The sequence below is a fragment of the Solanum verrucosum genome, unplaced genomic scaffold, assembly GCF_900185275.1.
Source record: "Solanum verrucosum unplaced genomic scaffold, falcon-dt-bn FXZP01000261.1, whole genome shotgun sequence".
NCBI classification, from domain to species: domain Eukaryota; kingdom Viridiplantae; phylum Streptophyta; class Magnoliopsida; order Solanales; family Solanaceae; genus Solanum; species Solanum verrucosum.
The window spans coordinates 12,238,779-12,260,006 of record NW_026019969.1 but is presented as its reverse complement, the minus strand read 5'-3'; the positions used below and the strand labels follow the sequence as shown (position 1 = coordinate 12,260,006).

Below are 21,228 nucleotides of genomic sequence, written 5' to 3'. Positions count from 1 at the left end.
AAGTAAGAGAAAATATGGAGTTTTTTAGATTTTCATTTTGATTATTAATTATACAATTACTATTTTATTCATAAATAAAGTTAAACTTACTAAAATGTAATTGATCGTCCTTTTATTGGTCTTTTATATAATAGAAATTACATATATACACCTTCCCAAAAATGAAACTAGTACAACCTTGATTTTAGATCCTAACACATTTGAGGCCCAAGAAAGAATTTAAGAACAATTTTTTTTCACATAGATAATATTGAAGATTATGAGGGGAAAGAAGTAAAATAAAATAAAATTATATTAGAATTTAATATACTTTTTAACCGAAGTTTAGAACTTTGAGTTAAAATGCGCAAATCTCTGTACCATTAAATTATTTTTTTACAATAATATTTAAGGTAATATATCACAAATATATGGTTAACATTTTTATTAAATTCTTATGATTGTGAATAATATCATTATTATATAAAGATAAATGCATGTCTTTAAGAATATTACGCTAAAAATTAATATAAAAACCCCACAAAAATCAAATCGCTTAATTCAAACCACCATTTTTCTTTTTCCTTTTTGGAAAAGGACATATTTAAGGCATACTCGCTGAGCTCTTTATATAAATATTATATATTCGTTCCATACTATGTGCACTCATTTCATTCCAAAAATTAACGTGGTAACAAGAATTATATTTCTGGATGATCAATGCATAATCCACCAATGATCCATCTTAAACCTTTTTGATTATCCTATGTTCGAAATGAACTCAAAATATATAACATTATAGTTAATATATTTTGTGCTCAAAATTAACTCAAAAAATACTACATTCTAATTAATATATCATCGATTCAAAATTAACTCAAAAGATATTTACATTATGGTTAATGTACATAGTGCGTTGAAAAGACATCGCTTCAACCATTCTCCAAAAATCACGGTTTAGAAATTTATATCATGATTTGGAATTTTTTTAAATATAAAAATTGGTCCACAAGTTTATATTTTATTAAAACAACCCCATGTTATTTCATATATAAATAAAATTTATAATCATATCATTACTTTTAAAATTTTATTATTTATTACTTTAAATCAATTCCTACTTTATCATTTATATTCATCAAATTCATTATTCTTTATCAAATTTATTACGACTACTTTAATGCTTAATAAAAAAAATGGTTTTTCATCTATATTGAGGTGGGTGCTATATTTCCTAAATGTGATTTTATCATTCTAAACTCGATTCTGAACGATTTTCACTAGATTTCTACCCGGGCACCTTCTAATTACGTTTTTACTATTAATTCATCATTTAATTAGTGATTTTATGAAACTAAGGAGTAATATGATAGGAATAATTTATCTCACCCCTGGTGTTTATAGAAAAAATGATATCTTATGACCTAAGAAACTTTCAAGTGTAAAAATAAAAACATTTCTTATAGAAATGACTTAAAATTAAAACTGAATTTATTAAGCACTACAAAATCATTCCTCCATGATATTATAGGATTAATTATACCACTTTTAACATTATAACTAGGGAAACAAGAATTAATTAAAGACAAGAGGAATGGAGTCCACGAATCCCCTTCGAACTGAAAAGAGTAACACTTTTTCCATTTCCCCAGAAGTTGTACAATTTCCAACACCCAGCAGTGCTACATTTCAAACCTGCTGCTACCTACTGGTTTTGATCATGTCTTTTTAGTTTTTACATCCAAAAATGGGGGCTACAATACATCAACCCACCAAAACAAGAAAACGGAGAGCAAAGGGATTGTTCATTGGGTAATATTATTGTTCATCATGGCGGCAGGTGACCAAAAATCAGCGCCGTTGAGAGTAGTATCAGCTACATGGACAGTCAGCTCTACTGGGATTAGACAAAGTCCTTTGCTCCTCAGCAACACCTCATTTTCCGTTTCTCCTCCCTCCTGTGTCACATTAATTTATAACATCTTAAAAAATAATTACATATGTATTTATCTGTTGTTATGATCAGGGTGTCTAGACCGAGCTCGGGTGCACCTTCACTATTTTTGCAAGGTAGCTGTTACCTCTTCTCATCATGATATGTATTGAGTAATAAAGAAAAATAAAAAGAAATTAACTCATGGCTACCTCTACCATAAGAGGTCATGGTCGCAATTCATTTTATTTACTACTAGGTTACACCTAAATATATATTATTATAAGTTTAATTGTGGTCATGTCAATTGAAAGTTAGTTAAAATAACCAAATACACAAACTTAATTTTACGTAAAACACCCTCGTCACTTGGTACAAGTTTGGCCAAAAAAAGTTACTACTACTATTCACTTTTTTTGTGAAATAATTTCATTCTATTTAAAAATGATGAAAATTTCATATTCTTAACTCCAAGACAATAAAAAGGGAGGCCCGGAAGGAAAGGGAGGTTGTTGTACTAGTAACTAGTCCAGTAGTAAAAGAGAGGACTTTTTAGTGAAAGTGAATTGGTCAAAAATCAAAATGAAAGTACTTACACGTAAAGAGGGAGTCTGTCTCTGGCTCTGGCTCTGACTGTGGCGCTGCAAGTAAGGAGAACACAAGACGTGAACCTGATCGTGCAAAAACCTGATATATCCCATCGCTTCATGTAGCACTGATGCTGTATCTGTCTGCACTTTCACATCCATTTTAATGTCACCATATTAATCTTACTTACCACAATTAAATTACACAGGAATTCAAATGAACCTTGCCAAAGGGAGATACAAGTTGTTGTAATGCTGTGATTCTTTCACCAAGCTTCTCTTTCTTAACCTGCAATTATTTTTTATTATTGTTTAAAATTACAAAGAAGAAATTGAGATGTGACTCATCTGTTTTCTGACCTTTGCCTGAGTTGTCACATTTGAATTTTCTACCATCTTTGTCCTCTTGCAATTTCTCTGATTTCCACCTTTTGTTTTTTCAACTGATTCTCTCTCTGCCCCATTTCGCTTTTTCTGCACAAAGGACAAATAATCCACAAACCCAAAAAACCAACTCTCTCACACTAAAAAATAAACAAAATTAAAATGCTTACATACATTGGAGTTGTTAGGCTTGCTGATGTTGCTACTTGAACAAGCAGATGGTGAATCTCCACTGCATTTGAGTTCAGATTTTGGGGTTTTTTGTTCTGGTGTTTGTACAGAACAAGTTTCAAGTACAGGAGTATCAGTACCAAAACAGAGCATTTTTGGGGAAGATGAAGTAGTGAAATTGAAACATCCTGCTAGGCCATCATTGTCGTCGGCAAATAGTAGTTCTGAATAGGTTCCTCCATCCAGTGAATTCTCTTCTTCACCCGCCATTGCTCTATCTGACACTAGCTCTGCTGATTTCTAATGGAGAAAAAGGGGGGATTTGTTTATGGGAGTAAACGACGGAAGCTTCTTTTAAAGTTATTTTTTCCTAACATGGACGGGACAAACATAGATATATGCACTCTGTTGTTTTCTTTTTTGGTACATTTTAAATTATAATATCAAAATATATATTCAAATAAATAAAAAGGAAAATAAAGAGGGAGTTCCACGTAACAAGAATAATGAGTTTTGAAATAAGGACGTGTCTGTCGTGTAAAATTGAGTGGAGACGTTACGGCCGTTGCAAAAATGAATGGGGACTTTAGCTTCGGTAGTATCGTCGCTACTGTACTGTATTGTCTCAGTCAAACAATTCACCCGAGAAACCGTGCTAACCTTCTCTCGTCCACACTCCCAAAGTTTTTGTTTTGGGCTGGTTTTTATTTGATCATAACACTCGTTATGAATGAAGGGGTAGTCATCAATAGTCCTTATTATTACTCTCACCGTCCATTTTTAGTTATTATGATTTTCTTTTTTAAAATTAAACAATAAAAAAATTGACTAAAATTTTATGATATATTTTTTTGTTATGTTATTATGCAAAAAAAATTACAATTTATTATTTTTTTGTATAGTTTTTGAATATCTAATTTATTTATTTTTTAAAAATGAACGGAAGAAGTACTTATAGAGGTTTGGTGTTTGGCCATTTTATTTTTAAAAAATACATACACAAGTGTTGTTTTATTTATCAATAAAAAAAATTAAATTGATTAGTCAACTATTAAATTGCTATTTTCCAATATTTCTAATTTAAATATTTGACTAAACAAGCTACTAGGATAGAAAGATATGGAGGTTGAAAATTAGGTATAGGATTAATAAATAGTCAAGTATATATAATATGATTTAGGTATCACATAGTTTTTTTTTTCTCTTCTAAATGTATATTAATATCATTTGCTACACGTATTTTGTACATTACTCCGTCCATTTCATATTAATTGAATTGTTAAGGTGTTTCACACCCTTTCAGAAAAGAAGATTAAGACATAAATTAGGTTTAACTTTCCATTTTTACCCTTATTAATTATTATCAAAATTATGATTAAAATAACTAAAAATTAATTAATAACTAATTCTAATACTAACTAATGAAGGGTAAAATTGGAAAAACATTCTAAAAGTAGTCTTGAAAATTGAACAATTAAGTTAATTTGAAAAATGAAAAATGTCTCAACAATTCAATTATTATGAAATGGAGGGAGTACTATTTTATATCTCTTTTTCTTTCTTATATTCCCTCCGTCCCATTTTATATGTCACCTTTTTACTTTGCATTTGCATTAAGAAATGATGTAACTTTACCCTTCTATCCTTATTTAATTTTTTTGGAACTCAAGTTTTCAATCAATGAATATGAATTAATTTATTTTGATTAATTAATTTAACCAATAAACATGAATCATTTACTTAACTTTTCTAAGTTGGTCAAATTTCTTGTTTTCAATGCTAATAACTCATAAGGATATAAAAGGAACAATATGCTAATATATGTATTGATTTTATGAAATGACAAGTATTATGAATTAACTATTTATAAAAAGAGTGACATATAAAATGGGACGGAGGGAGTAGTTTCTTCCATTAATTACATCTTTTCTTAATAGAAGGTCTACCGAAGTCTTCCTACCCCATATAAATTAAATACAGGTTAAACCAGTCCATTTCTTGGAAAAGTAATAGGATGGAAAACCTTCAAATAGCATAAACTCTTTACTGTTTGATACTCAGACCCCAAGAATGGAAAGGACATTATTCAATTGAGTCTACAATCTAATTAACATTTTTAAGTAAATAAACAATATTAAAAGTACTATTAATTGAGTATTCAAATCGCATAGAATTACGTTCAGAACGGTGATTTTTGCACGTGGACAAGATTATAGAAGTCGAGGCAAATCTAAGACAATGTTTGACAAGTGCAAGAAAGGGATCAATATACCGTATATTTTAAGGGAATTGCAGTTTGTGAATGAGTATGCATAAATTGTTCATATTTTATGATTAATCCATATTTGACCCACTTTTAAATGATGGAATAACTCATCTATTTAAAATGGATTGGTTCAAGCCGCTCACGGGGATAACCATAAATTTTACTCCGCCCCTAAAATATATAGTTAGAAATCGTAAGAATTACGCAGATTGCTGCCATAACAGATAGTGCATAGGGCTATGTACCAACTACACGAGGAAACCAGAGCCAGACATTTTAGCTTCTTTGGACGATGCAAAATTGGTCAATCTCTAAGTTCGATTAAACTTCTACTCTCTGCTGGTCCAAAACCCAAACACTTGACCTAGTGTTAAGTGCATGTAAATGAGCAAGATTATAGTACTAATATATATATATTTGTTCGATACTCATGCTCTAAAGGCTGCAATAGATTCGAATACAACTAAAGGCAGCTAATTAAGGATCCAAAAAGATATCATTACTCTTTTTTTACCTTACTTTAGTCATTCCTGTTGCAGCTATTTGATCTTTGGAGCAGATTACTACATTCCGCGATCAAGAAGACACAATTAAAAGCAGGCGCGATTAAATACACTCAACTCAAACCTTGATAGAGTTATAAATTTTTCACCCATTGTCACCACTTACCGCCTCCATGTTGCCTTCAGTTGTCCATGGAAGCAAGGCGCTAAAGCAGGAACTAACTAATACATATACAGACACGAACTTCACTGCTACAAATCACCCGAAACCTCTTCATCCGACTTGTAGAAATGACTGCTCAACAGACACTACATATGCATACATTGAAAAGAAAGAAGAAACATAATGATAGAGATGTAAAATCACACTTTTCTAAGCAGGGAACTGGGAAGTAAGGCTACAAGTGCTTTTCCATTTCCCATGGCATTCCCACATCCTCTATATTTCTTCATTTTAGAACATACCATCTTTAATAAAATAAATTACATCAAAGTGACAGAAATAAAGCCACCTGTTCTTCCTGAAGAGAGACAGAGATAGAGAGGAGGGAGGGAGGGGGAGGGGGTGTAAGAGGATGTTATTCACGTACAAGATGAGGGAAGGGGAAGGGGGGGGGGGAGGGTGTAAGAGGATGTTATTCACATACAAGATGAGGGGAGGGGAGGGGGGGGGATGAAAATTAATCTAAGTCTCATAGAACTAAATTCTAAACAGGACATAACTAATGAGTAGAAGACAGATGGCATCACCTATGAAGTAGAAATCAAGGTGCCTAGGATTGACAAGAACACGGATTGAGCCTAATATACCAATGCATATTTGCATCTTGACAAGTGAACTTTCATTGTAAGCACTATGCACTATTTTGATCAGCACAATTGACAAGTGATTTACGAAGAACTAGCAAATAAAGTTTGTTCCTTCCTCAGTTTTCTACTATCATCCCCGACTAAACTCATCAAGGGAAACCGCTGCTGCATTTCTGTAGGAACAGGACCAGCACAACTTACACTATTGTTTGGTTTTCAAAAAAAGCATCTATCTATTAAGAAGTGAGAAAATAAAGAAATGAGGACACTTCCTATAAAAGCACATTGGCATGTAATGGAATGTGCCTCTAATATAGTAAGCATTTCAACTTTCACTAATTCATGAACCTGAAGAAAATTAGGATGCTTTGTTTGATATATCATATAGAAGAAACTACAATCTATGAAGTTAATTCTACCAGCTGCTGAATATCTCTAACAAAGTAGAACTTAATGTGATATTGATCTGGCACTTTACATCTCTGTAGTGCTAAACACAACCAGATCTAGGAATGATAGATATGTTGAAAATCAGCAGTTTGAAGTTATATTATCAAAGATTTCCAATAAAACTAGAATTCACACACTTATTAAGCCCTAATTAAAGCAAAATAATTTAGCCATTTCATTGTCCAACATATAACTTCTCTCCATACTGAAGGAAGCTTCAACTTTGTTGTTAGATACAAAAATACGACCCACAAAAGACCGAAGAGAAACCTGGGTAGAGCAAAGAACATGTCTGCAATTGTTTTCTTTAGTGTATACACATTTCATGCTATACCAATGATTCTGAAATTGGAACCAGATGGTAACTTATGATCCTATACACATTCTCCCCTAGCAAGATTCATGTGCAAACTATATGTGAGAACCATCTCAAAACACAAAGCATACAGCAGCGCCCTAACAATACTTAGAGACGCAATAATGTAAGGTGATTAATTATGCCAAGAGTTGGCCGGCTTCAGATTTAATTGTTTAACCTCTTAAAGTCTTACAAAGCTACCTTTTCAGGATCAGTAACTCTTCAGGACTAAAACTGACTATACAACTGAAGTCTCTCCAACATGGGTACATCTTAATACAATAGTGTAGTTCAACACCATATAATATACTGCAAGACTCTAAGTGACACTAACACCTCATAAAAACTGGAGATCATACACTGTGATAGTGACGTATAGTTTGTAACCAGAAAGTGACAATAAATAAGGTGTCTAACTATCATAACAACCAGAGACTATCATCGTGATGCACCTCGCTATTAAGTAAGACGATTGGCTTCAAAAAGTTTGGTAAATCAGTAAATGTGTTGGGTTTCTAAAGCCCCATTTATGTGCAAAAGAAGAAATGAGTCTTCAAGCATCTGTCCACCCATTTCCTATCAAAGTACTTGTCCATCACATGTGAAAGTTTGACTCGACCTGATTTTTATCATAGATAGATCTTGGACTTAAAGCCTTCAAAAATAAAAAAGATACCTTACTAAAAATTACGTAGTTATTTCTCATGAATTCTATTTTGAACAGTTATTATCAGAACTTAACTACATTTGCAAAAGCTACCGCCTTCTGTATCCTAATATCAGAAACACAAGATTATGAAGTATCAGAAACTGTATACCAATTGTCTATGAATATCCCAATTTAAAGTACAAGCAAGAAAGAAAGAGCAACAAACGAACAAATCTCTTAGTGAAATAGTAACAAACAGTTGGTAGACAAGCCGGACATCAGTCAGAGCATATATTTTTCAAGCGATCCGCCGCAGATTGGTCCACCGAATACTGAAAAACAACAAGAAATCGCACAGTGGTCTATCAATTACTCGATCCAATTCAAAATAAACGTTAAAAAAACAACGGTGCTACTAAATTGTACAATTGCTAGACCGCAAGTCCCTCTATTTTAGTGCTAATGGATACCTTTTTGAGGACCCAGAGGGAATGATTGTAAGTTCGTTGAAGGAGTTCTTGGAGAGCATTTGGATCATTTGAGTCGATTTCTCTGTAGTTGACGAAGTTTTCTCGGGCGTATTTTGCGTAGTAAGGCCGTGAGTCCTTGGGAAGTTGCCTCACCAGCCTCAGCACTTCCCTGTAAGCACCTATAGCTTTCTGCATTTCTTGAAGAATCATTTAGCACCGATCCTAATTTGCAAAAAAAAAATTCGCCTCTTCTCCAAGCTATCTAATGCGCAGTGATATAATTTTCCGAGTCGTGAAGCCTTATGGATCGGGTCCAGATTTAGTGCCGGATTATTGTTGAACCATTGACGCAATGCTACATTAAATTAAATTGAAAATAAAAAATATAAAGCAAGTTTTTTTCCAAATAACAAAGGCAAGAAACATAAGTTTTGTCAATCTGGTAAAATTTATGAATATTTAACCAAATATATAGAATGAAAGATTGTATTTAAAGTTATGTTCAATTGAAACTTGATATAACTTGTGAACCATTAATAAGATATATAAAAAATTGTATCTCATTGACATAATTTATGAGAATAAGATAAGATCTGTCAATTTCATTGAACTCCTAAAAATTTAGCAAAATAAGTAAAAGTTGAATAATATTTATATTAAAATTTTGTCCCGCCAGACATAAATTGTGAAACTGGATTTTTTTTCGTTCTTATGAGTTATGAATATGTAACATTAGTCATTAGATTATTATAGTTTTAATATTTTAATATTAACGATATTTAAACAGTGCCAATTATACTATTTGTGCAAAGTATCTAGGGTGTTCACGGGTCGGTTTGGATCGGTTATTGACTAAAATTAAAACCAAACCAACTTAATCGGTTTTAAAATTATCAAAATCAAATCAAACCAAATATAATATACATTTATCGGTTGGTGGTTATCGGTTTCGGTTTGGTTTGGTTATTCGGCTATTAACCATACACAAAAATAAAAGAAAAAATTCATTCAAAATATGAAAAAAGTGACAACAATCCATTCAAAACAAAAAAAATAGTTAGAATGACTGAAATTATTGAACTTTCGATCACTTAATTTATTATGATTAAAGCTTTAAAACTCACTATATTGGCTTAGAAGGAAGAAACATTAACATTTTCAGTCCACAGAGAATTATCATAGACACTCTTATACATGAAATCAATAAAATAAATGTTTTCACCTTGGACATTTTTGCTTTCAATAAGTAAATTCTAAAGAAATTATAATGAAAACATATAAGATCTTTAAAATTATTTATAAAAATAATATATTAAGTATGTATATTAATAAAATGTATGTATATAATTTATCGGTTTGGTTCGGTTATTTCTTTGATTTTTTTGAATAAAACCATAACCAAACCAAACTCAAATAAAATTGATTTTATTTTATCGATTTGGTTCGATTTTTCGATTTGGGTCGGTTTTTATCCAAACCGTGAACACTCCTAATCATGAGTGAGGGCCAAAACCCAACATGGTACTGGGCCTAATGTATTTCTCCACTACAAGGCTGGCTCAGTTTAATTTGGTTAGCTACTCCTAGTCTCCTACTATTAGGATTTGGCTCCCTCCATTTTGTTTTATTTTTTTAGAGTTCTTATTAGAGCAATTTTAGGTTTAGCAAACATAAAAATTATATTTGCATGATATAACTATAGTTTGTATAATTGCGCTCCATAATAAATTTTATGTTTGCTATGGCTATTAATATGTATATTTCGATATACATATACAAAAGAATCAATTGTATAATCTGTTTTGGTATACATATACAAAAGAATCAATTTATAATTTGTTTCGGTATATATATACAAAAGAATCAATTGTATAATATGTGTTTGTATAAAGCGAGAAAGAGAGAACGACAAAAAAATTGGGCAAGGGAAGATCTGTATTTGTATAATTATAAGTGTATAGGACGAAAATATATGTATTTGTATATACAATTTTCTCTTGCTTTATACAAACACAAACGCAATTTATACATTTGTGTTTGTATAAAGTGAGAGAGGCGAGTGAGAGTGACGAGCGAGATTCTTTGAGGAGAGAGGCGAACGAAAAAATATGTATATTTATAGTTTTCACTTACTTTATACAAACACAAATGCAATTTATACATTTGTGTTTGTATAAAGTGAGAGAGGCGAGTGAGAGTGACGAACGAGATTCTCTGGGGAGAGAGGTGAACGAAAAGATATGTAGATATATAATTTTCACTTACTTTATACAAACACAAACACATTTTATACAGTTCAACAGTTTGCTACGAGTTACAATTAAATCAAACTGTGTTTATAGCATTTAATTTGAATTAATAATTTGCTATTTTATATAATTTTCCCTTCTTATTTTCTTATTAAATGGACACGTGTCTATTTTAATTAGTAGTATAACAATTTCGATTTAATTGCTTTTAGCCATTAAACATACTTAGGATAATATATATTTAATTTTTATGTTCCACACGATATATTTAATAAATTATTAAAGCATTTGATACATTATTGATGTCTTTAAATTTAAGATCAAAGAATTTAAAAATTCTTAAATTATTTTTTAATTAAATTAAGACGAACAAATTAAAATCTATATATGCTTTACAATATTTATAACTCTATTTTTAATGAAATCACATGCACTTTCGTGGACTACAAGTTTACAATAACATATATGCATGGAGAATTCAACTTTATTCCCCTGGAAAGAAAAAGAAATCGTTCTAAAAATTAAGCCGTGAAAATCTACCGCCAATTAATTGACAGAGATAGTACTAGAAATTAACACGTCTATTTCACGAGAGTCCTTACTTCGTTTTTAGGAACTGAGCGTGGAATATAGTATACCGTAAAAGCCAGTTGCATGTATATTTGTGATAGGCGGCGGATTCAAAATTTCCATTATAAGAATTTGAAAAAAATAAATATAGTGATTGAGATCTGAGCTAATTGGAATCTTAACGTGAAATTTGAATTCCTAAATAATCGAAACAATCTATATTTCTATATTTAGGAGTTCAAGATCACTACTACAAAAATAATTTTTAGTAGCAATAAATATACACATCAATATAAATAGTGATAAAACTTTCACAAGCATTGTTGATTGACATTGGATTTAATGTCGCTATAAGCTTTAGGAACTTTTATAAAGAGTGTTAATCACCACTAAAAATATATATTTAGCGGCAATTAAACTATATTATTGTTAATTAATTATCGCTAAAGATTAATTTTGATCTATATATATACATAAGTTTTTTTAAAAAAAATAAATACTTATATGTATATATTTTGTAAAATAAATTTAGATGAACAGTCTTCTGCCCCTGGACCCTTGTGAACTCCCCAATTCATGATAATGACTTATAAACCATTATCTTCTCATACAATATTGAAAACATATACTTATTAAATTTATGTTGCCCTCGTCGAAACCCATGTCTCCGTTTTGTCATTGAAACATGAAAGGTTGCTAACTCTCCACACACTCTTTCTAAATTCTCATAGAAATTTGGCATATCTGCATGCATGACTCCGACGTCCCTCCTATTTACACCACATAAGTCTCTATCCTAATTAACTAATAGTACCCTAAGAAAAAAACAATATTTGTATGTTTCCCCAATAATTCTTCTCTCCAAATACAAATCAAAATAGAAAAATATTAACCAGAAAAAATCTTTTAAACATATATGGAACATTTAATGCAATAAATTATAACCGCTAATTCTTTCGAACAAAATTACCTCCATGTTGGCCACTCTCTCTTCACTCGTTCACTTTATAAATTCTCACTTAGCTCCCACACAAGTATAACCTTAAAACTTTCAAAAGCAAAATTAAGACACAACAAAATCAAACACAAATCATGGATGTTTGGTCTTGGATATGTGAACTTCTTGACTCAGAAAAATGGAGTATCGAGAATGATGATTACTTTCTCATTTATAATCTTGCTACTTCCATAACCAATTCCAGTCAGTCAATTCAATTCAAAGCTGAGAAAAAACTTGACCCTAATAACACAGAGACAAATTCTTCATTGGTTTTCTCTATATGTTTGTTGGGGTTTCATGACGCCTCTCAAGAAGAGGTGACCATCTGGGTTTCTGACACATGTCCTCTTTCATCGGACAAGCCATTCTTGCCACTTGTTCTACAACTTCTTCAAGAAATCATCTCGCGTTCACCAACTGCGCATGATAGCTCATGCCCACGTTCGCAGCTTCAGAAGCTCCAACCCGACCCGGTTTCATGGATCCTCGATTCCCACTCACCGGAATCATTCTCAAGCTTCTTCAATCTCATCTTCCTCACGCGACTTTTCTGGATGTTTGCGTTCGACGCGCCGGCGGCGGTGGGGTCTCTTTATTTCCACTCGCTGCTAGCTCCGAACCTTGAAGCCTTCTCGTGCAAGCACGCGCCTGTTCTGCGAACCTTCTTTATAACAGTAGGGACTGACGTGGAACTTTGTTTCATGCGCACGTTTGGGTACATGTTAGCAAAATGGTTGATTTTAAGAGAAGTTGGCGGCGTAGGATTAAAGTCGTTAACGCCGTTAGCATCTCATTACTTAGGATTTTCATACGCCACGGAGGCTCACGGGTTATGGATGTTAAAAGGATACGCGCCTGTAAAGGCAATGAAACCCACGCGCATGAATTTTGACAAATTTCAATTTCCTGTTATTGAATCGAAAGAAATTGCACTAAAATATACACTGGCCCATCAACAGCTTGAGGCTGTGATACAGTTTGAATATACAGTTGGATTCTATGATGGGTTTATCCAAGTTAGAGCCCGTTTGGATAACATACGTCTTGGTGTGGCAAGATTGGGCTTTAACAAAAATGATGATGAAGAAGATTCTTATTTGCAAGAGAAGCATTTTCCATCTAGGATTCGAGTTTGGGTTGGGCCAGAAATTGGTGCTAATTATGTTGGCGGGTTAAGTTTGGGCCGGTCCACTAACAACGTCGAACGTGAATTTGAAATGCAAAGGGTCTTAAAGGGCAATTTCGGAAACTCAAAACAACCAGAAGTGAAGACAAGGGCAAAGATGGCAACAAAATCAAAGATGAAAAATTGGAGGTGGGACCAAGAAGCGGAAGGGAATGCAGCTGTCTACGAAGCGATATTATATGACCACATGTCAGGGTGTGAAATCGCCACGTGGAAGCCGGTTAACGGGGATGATAATAATAATCAACTTATGAACAATTTTAGAGGAAGATATTTTGGAGGGAATAGGGCATTTAGTAAGAAGGGTGGTTTGGTATTTGCTGGGGAGGAATGTGGTGAAGAAGTAGGATGGAGATTGAGCAAAGAAATGGAAGGAAGTGTGTTGAAATGGAGGGTAGGGGGTCAAGTATGGTTAAGTTATTGGCCAAATAATGTAAAAAGTTCATATTACGAGACTAGGCTTGTGGAATGGTGTGATGAGGTAGATTTGCCTTTGATTCCTGGGAAAATATTTTAGGAATTAATAGTAATATATAAGTGACTTATAAGTACCAACTTCATGTAATACTAATATATTGTGTAAGCTTGTGTATATTATGTATATTTATGGGAATAGTAATATATATATAAGTGACTTATAACTACCTATTTCATGTAATACTAATATGTTGTGTAAGCTTGTGTATATTATGTATGTTTATGGGAAATAAAGCTATCATATTTTGATGAAGTATGTGCAAACTTCTATTTTTATTTTTGGATATATGTTTATGGAAAATAACGCTTGTCGAATTAATAGTCACATTATGAACGTCAATTCAACCAAAATATGTCCACAAAAATTCAATATTATTATAAAGCTTATTTTGAGTGGACAACTTAAGGCCGGGACAAAGAATATAGATTGAGAAGATCAATTCGATAAGAATTGTTAATCTAACAGTAAGAATTTGGACAAGTTACATATTTGGCAGGTCAATCAAAAATAATTACAATCGTTAAATATATATAAAAAATATATCATTTTGTAATATATATATATATATATATATATATATATATATTATATATAAATATATATATATAAAATATAAATCTATATTTACTGATTATTATTTTTATGGATGACTATTGCCTATTTATTTTAATTTTTAAGAAAATCCCTAAATTCTTTTCTTAAAAAATTGCTATAAAATAAGGTAGAAGTTACATTTTTCTTGCATATGGCTATACAATGTTCTCCTTTTCTTTTACAGGTGTTATCAATTATGTTTACAGCTTCAAATATTTTTCCTTAAATACCTGAACTAAAGCTTGAGCCAAAGCTGATTGGTTTTGGTCATTAGAGTGGGACATTTGTACATTTTGTGATTTTGCCTAAAGCTTCAGCTAGAGTTGGTTGATTTTGATTATTAGAGCGTGATATTAGTATATTTTTGATCTCTAATAGAATAAAATTTTGAATTCATGTTTTTTATAGCATTATTGCATCGTTTTCAAAGGTGCGTTCAAGACGAGTTTTGAAGTGGGACGTTAGACGTACCAAAAATACTCCAGGACAAAAATTTAAAATGTAGATTTAAAATCCAAACGAGACTTTAGTTTGGAAAACAAATATTCACCATATGGGGGACTAGTTATGTAATTAATCGTACTCCCTGGTTTCATTTGGGCGAGTACACGTTCATTTTCCTGGTCAAGCGCAGCACCATAGTATAACCCTAAACCCTAATCTAAACCCACAAAGACCAATTTGCTGTGTTTAGAAGAAATCCACAGAATTCAGCAGCTATGGCTTGGCGTGGTTCCGTCACCAGATCACTCGCTTCCGTCGCTAGAGCTTCCACTTCCCGTTCATCTCCGACTGTTAACCGCGTTCGCACTCCTCCGATCTCCGCCCCTCGTTCCAACACGCGCCGCTTCTCATTTACCAGTCCCAGGTCTTCTATTTAACTTTTTTCAAACTTATTGCGTATTGGAACGGAATGTATATCAATAGAGAGGACTAAATGTATAAAATTTAACTAGCGGACTCCAACTAGTTTGGGATTGAGGCGTATTGATTGTTGTTATTGAATGGTGAGATAAAACTAAAATTAGATGGGAGAATTATAGTAGAATGAACGTGGAAGATTTGTACTGATCCACTACAGCTAGTTTGTGATTGAGGCATATCAATTATTGTTATTAAATGTGAAGTTAAACTAGAATTAGATAGGTGAAATATAGCAGAATGGACGTGGGAGATTCACACTGACCACTGCAGCTAGTTTGTGATTGACGTGTTTTTTTTTTGTTAAGAATCCCATCAATATGAGTATTACTTTTCCTAATCAAAAAAAGAATTTCCATCAATATTGTATTTCACATTTGTTTCCTCACAAGTTTTTATTATTATTATATCTGATTAGGACATTGGGAGCTTTGGGGTGTACTCAGTCATTTTTGCCGCTGCATAATGTGGTGGCTGGAACTCGATTGACTTCTCACTTGACAGTTAACGTGCGGGCTTGCTGCGAGCTGTATCATGGTACCTTCCAACGTTCTTGTCAGGATCGCTAGTAGTTTCTTTGTGAGTCTTGTTCCGTTTTAGGATAGAAGAATAAGATGATTTTGTTTGGAAAGAAGTTTTAGACTTTGTTTACATGATTGTGTCTTCTGCATCTGGAATTGCTCTTTTCAGCATGCTCTTTGTGCATAGTGAGAATGTTGTTTGCTTTTTCATTGGTGAACTCGAGGGGTGTTCTAGTTAAATATTGCTTTTGTTTGTTGATATTGGTTGATAAAAAGGACTTGGGGATTTATAGGGAGGAATGGAAAAGATGGGTGATGTCAGCAGCACTTCCAAACCTCCAGTGGGACATTTTGCAGCATTGTAGGTTTCTTATATTCCACCTTCTTTTTTTATGGTATTTGATTGATAATATAATACATCTTAAGTTAGCAATTCTGCATTGTTGATGAAAATAAATATGCATCAAGTGGGAGAAATCACAGGTCTTCAGAGTTTGAGAGGCGTTATATGAAATAGATAGTCATTTGATCCGTGGGAGCTATTCATATGTCCATTCGCCTTGCAGTTCTCTTTGTTTTACTCTTCTTTCTTATGCTAAACCTTCTCATACCTGTTTTCTGCATAGTAAAATTTGATCTGTATGATCAAAGCTGTTTCGTCAATTTAAGCGTAGCATAATCATTGGTGTTTAAGGAACTAATAGGCTCGAGCCAATTTTTGTCTTTCTGCTCTTTTCTAGTTTTACTACACCGGTGTAAATTGAAAGTTATTTCCCAAATATTCCTATTCATTTTGTAGTATCGGAATAACAAAAATTACCTCATAGTTTAAGACAGTTTCTTCTTATTGGTGTAAATTGAAAGTTATTTCCCAAATATTCCTATTCATTTTGTAGTATGGAATAACAAAAATTACCTCATAGTTTAAGACAGTTTCTTCTTATTACAAACTGTAGATCTGTAAGTAGTTCAGTCAAAGTGTATGATGCTGTAGTATTGTTCAAGAGGTGATCTGTGAATGGGAGACTTCAGTTCAAATGTTTTCCATGGACCAGTGACATAGCATAGTGGAGTTATCAAGAGTTAACCTAATTGGTAATCAATTGGCATAGCAATCAGAGAGACATCACGGAAGTAATCTAAAGGGAATTAAGATTCAAAACAACACTCAAATATGTTGGGAGGGACAGGAATTCACTGCTGGGGGTGACTACTCTCTTATGACAAGTTGGAAGATGATCTTTATCACGTAATGGATTTCCTATCTTTGAGAAGTTCCTTTAGTGCCCACTCGTGGATGGTTGGATTCAAATTCAATCAGATAAGATGCAACATAGGAGGATTGGATGCAACTATATGGTCTAGCCATTTATTTGTTACTGACAAGCAAGTAAAATAAGCCATATGTTAAGCCAATAAAATGTAACTAAAACATTTAGGTGAGGGAGATGCCCCTGGGTGTGGGATGGCAGGTTGTGAGATGGTTCACAATAGGCAGTGGTGGTTTGAAAAAAAGCAGATGGTCAAGACTGTTGTATTTTACTAGTAATCTCTAATAGAGACCTTGTAAGAGTTTACAGCACCAAATAGTAAGATTTGGAAATTCAAGATGTTTCTTGCTTATTGCTATCAAGCACCTATATACAACAGGAGGCACCAATGTACAAAAAATGGTGAAAAGTCCCTCATTCCCAGTTGATGCTGTTGTGGTGAAAAGTGTGTACATAGAGGTGAAGATGAAGCTTTGTTGGCCTACCTAATCCCATCCTGTGGAATTATCTTAGTTGGGTTCAAGAGGGATTGTAAGGTCAGACAAAACATATTTAATCAGTCAGCATCCTAGTTCTCTTCTTGAAATTAAGTGTGCACACTAGGGATGCCCCTAAAACTTGTAAACTTGGAATTGGAGGTTGTTGCCCCTAATACAAAGACACACTTACATTACTTCAATGAATCTGAATAGAACAAGTTATAATTTAGAAGCAAAAACCAAAGAACACAGGAGTTCATTAGACTTTATAATATTTATAGAAATAACAACTCGATGAGAGAAAAACAGAAATAACAAAACACTAGTTGGGGGAAACTGGAGAAGGAAAGAATTAGGACCTAAGAAAGTTTCTTCGTTCTTTTGTTTTTAGATAAGTGGAAAGTCTATATTGTACAAAACCTAAACTAGCAGACCTCCATGTAATTCTGAACATCATCATCTATTGAGCCTGCAGTCCACATTTTCCCATCATTTGTGGACTGCAGACCAAAATCAATCACCTTTCTCTTATTAGCTTTCTCCTTCAGGTCATTTGCCTGGTAGAAATTTAGTTTAAATTAGTGCTAGAATCACTCAAATCCACTCAGAGTGCTGTAATATAATGTACTACTTCTGATCCAGATGCATAGTTACCTCGCTTTATAGGTTTGAGTGCTATGTGGTGTGCTTCCTTCAACAAGATTTCTTTGTCAAAGAGTACCAGCACGTTTCCATGTGTTTTTGATGGTGGACCTAAATTGCATGAGTTGCCTTTGAAACCTGGCAGTCTGGCACTACTAAAATTGCTTTAATAGTTCTATAACTTGCATTGACTAACACAGATACCACATGATTTGTATCTAACAGGTACTTGAACACAATTAATGGAGCAGCACAAAGTTGCTTGAGGTTAATGGTAGTCTTGGCAGGTTGATGCATCTCTGACAATCTGTTTTGGATGCAGAAAATAATAACTGTTAATCTTTGTTTTTTCACATTCTAAAGATAAACTAGAAAATCTGTTTCCGACAGTATCATAGAGATTAAATTTATTTCAGTTAAGTGTTCATTTATGCTTGGCCTGTCTTATGTATGCCATTTAAGATGCTTCTTAAACTTACTTTCTTTCGCAATCTAGTATGATGTTAGAATGGAATTTTACCAGTATGGTTGATAAAATTGAACCGGGATTATGCTGTATATTGTGAACATACTTGAGGAGCAATCGTGCCTGACTGTGGCCATTTTTAATTGTCAGTGTAATGATACACTACAGTTTTGCCAAATGAAGGCGTCTAATTTTGCCAAAATGTTCTGAGCTGTAAGTAGTATTAACTAGTATGTGTAAAAAGTGGTAACCTGTAAAATGAAAGCGATAGTCTGTAATTCTGGATACTTTATTATGATTAATTATGGACTGTTTTTAGCTTGGTGAAAGTTATTAACTGAACAATGTTGGTAGTACTCTATCTTACTAGTTTAATCCCAACATTCCTATTCCTGAAACTACTTAAAGTACGTAAAACTTAATAAAGAATAAATACCAATAAAAATGTGGTAGGATGATTGGAATCCCTCCCTCCCTATCTTTAATCAAAGGTATTAAGTTCTTATTGTGGAGCGAAAAAAATGTGCGTCTTACCCATCTGCCTATTTTGAAAGGATTTAGATACGATCAAATTGATAAAATATAATACATCAATTATTATATCTTTATAAATAAATATTCCTTTTGTTCATTTTAACTTATCCACAATGGATTTTGCACTTTTGTTATAATGAAGTGTATACTTGATCATATCACTCATATTAATTGAGATATAATTTTAAGTCTTAAAAAATAATTTAAAGAACGAGTAAATTAACATGCAAAAATATACTGTCTTTTTTGCTAAGGCGGACAAATAAAAAATAAAAAATATGTTTGCTATATTGAACAAGTAAAAGTGGATAACACATAAATATTTGCAAGTTGCACCATAAATAAACCAAACAAAGGACGGCAAATCTTTTTTTTTTTTTCTTTTTTCCCAAAAGACAGAATAAAAGGCTTTCCGACATTTTCAAACTCCTCTTGATCTTTTATTCAGGGAATCTGATGTGACCGCTAGAATTCCGCCAAATGCATAATTCCATAAATTACAAAATTTTGGATTAAAATTAATGTAATGAATTACCAATCTATCCCATATTAATTGATCATCTTATTAAAAATATTTATTTCATATTAGTTATCCACCTTACTAAATCAAGAAAACATTAATCAATCTTTTCCTATATTACCCCTATAATTAATTTTTTTTAAAAGTGTTCACATTTATTTGTAAAATCACAAGAAATTTTTTATGAGGTGAATTATTAATATTTTCTTTTTATATATGATTTTTAATATGGATATAAAAAGAAAAATAATCAACTAATATATTCAAAGACACTTGACTTAACTCTTTTTTTTAATTATTATTTAAATCAAACAAAAAATGTTAGTCGCAAATACTAAAGTACATTCAAACCAGACCATTACTAAAGTCCAGCATATAGAAATAATTACCCATATTTGCAAATACTTAAATATAATTTGTGCCCAACGAGCTAATTATTACTTGCGCTCATGGAAAAACTATTTTCCTCAGATCTATTTAGTGTTTTTGTAACCCCTCATGACAAAGAATGGTCGAAAAAGATACGTCCTTCCTAAAAGAAGAATTTGAGTGAACAAAAAAGTATTTTGGCATTTTCCCTAAAGGTGGTCCTCATGATGCCCCTATGAGCTTACCCATGATATGATACCCTCTTTTTCTAAAGTATGCTAGCTAGTCTCATGCAAGTCATTAAGTACTTTATTGATCTTTACCATAGTTGACTTTGCACTTGCTCAACTTTAACGAATAATAAAAAATCTCACCAATATGGATTGTGGTGGAATGATTTAACTCCCTCCATCGTTACAAAGCCTTCATATTCGAACCTTGAATACGGAAAAAATCTTATTGGGAGCCGTTGCCCCCAGAAATGGATCTTGTAATGCATGAATCTGATTAATCGAGGTCCAATCCGGAAAAATCAAAATAAAAGATCTCCAAGCTACATAAGTACATTCAACCAATCAAGACGAACATCTATCGTTTTCATTATCTCTTTCTCTCCGTCCGTCCAATAATCAACAACACCGCCTACATCCTTTTGCCACTTAAAAAGGCACCATTTTGGCTCCTAATTGGCCAAGCTCCAATACTAAAAATTCTCCTCAGTTTAAATAGGCCCTCCACTAGAAAGAAGTGTCTTAATCCAAGAATATTTTTTTTAGTTGGAGGGTTCTTCTATCTCTTTTTGAGAAACCATAGTTCAGAGAAAAGGTTCTTTGAGATATAGGAAAGGACATATAGATTGACTAGTCTC

At 32.7% G+C, this 21,228-nt stretch overlaps 5 protein-coding genes across 8 annotated transcripts in view; 3 read left to right on the top strand and 2 right to left on the bottom strand.

The window, feature by feature from the left end:
* The window catches only part of LOC125816391 (cysteine proteinase RD21A-like), a 215,690-nt gene extending 201,586 nt beyond the window's left edge, over window positions 1-14,104 (top strand). The window contains exon 5 of the mRNA XM_049495996.1: window positions 13,894-14,104. Coding sequence (XP_049351953.1) covers window positions 13,894-13,895 — 2 coding nt within the window. The 3' untranslated portion in view covers window positions 13,896-14,104. The remainder of the gene's footprint in view (window positions 1-13,893) is intronic.
* LOC125816177 (transcription factor bHLH113) lies at window positions 1,785-3,338 on the bottom strand. Its single transcript, XM_049495766.1, has 5 exons — window positions 3,058-3,338; window positions 2,860-2,973; window positions 2,723-2,788; window positions 2,509-2,643; window positions 1,785-1,937 (listed from the first exon to the last, which is right to left on the bottom strand). Exons 1-5 carry the CDS (start codon window positions 3,322-3,324, stop codon window positions 1,785-1,787), a joined length of 735 nt encoding a protein of 244 aa, XP_049351723.1. The 5' UTR covers window positions 3,325-3,338.
* Window positions 8,299-8,782, bottom strand: LOC125816414 (LYR motif-containing protein At3g19508). The gene is made up of 2 exons (XM_049496020.1): window positions 8,561-8,782; window positions 8,299-8,422 (listed from the first exon to the last, which is right to left on the bottom strand). The coding sequence occupies exons 1-2, from the start codon at window positions 8,768-8,770 to the stop codon at window positions 8,369-8,371; spliced, it is 264 nt and encodes an 87-aa protein (XP_049351977.1). The 5' UTR covers window positions 8,771-8,782; the 3' UTR covers window positions 8,299-8,368.
* Window positions 12,445-14,291, top strand: LOC125816380 (uncharacterized). Its single transcript, XM_049495985.1, has one exon. It carries the CDS (start codon window positions 12,472-12,474, stop codon window positions 14,080-14,082), a length of 1,611 nt encoding a protein of 536 aa, XP_049351942.1. The 5' UTR covers window positions 12,445-12,471; the 3' UTR covers window positions 14,083-14,291.
* A 963-nt stretch (window positions 14,292-15,254) lies between these two features.
* On the top strand, window positions 15,255-18,903 carry LOC125816314 (uncharacterized). Of its 4 annotated transcripts, none has more exons than XM_049495901.1 (4): window positions 15,255-15,505; window positions 15,977-16,095; window positions 16,373-16,440; window positions 18,697-18,903. In XM_049495901.1, exons 1-3 carry the CDS (start codon window positions 15,357-15,359, stop codon window positions 16,393-16,395), a joined length of 291 nt encoding a protein of 96 aa, XP_049351858.1. In that variant the 5' UTR covers window positions 15,255-15,356; the 3' UTR covers window positions 16,396-16,440; window positions 18,697-18,903. The 4 variants fall into 4 exon arrangements, 3 of the variants coding, with proteins under 3 accessions (XP_049351858.1, XP_049351857.1, XP_049351859.1); XR_007442223.1 differs by having other exon boundaries at window positions 15,298-15,505; window positions 15,977-16,137; XM_049495900.1 differs by lacking the exon at window positions 16,373-16,440 and having other exon boundaries at window positions 15,977-16,137.
* Window positions 18,904-21,228: the final 2,325 nt, after the last annotated feature.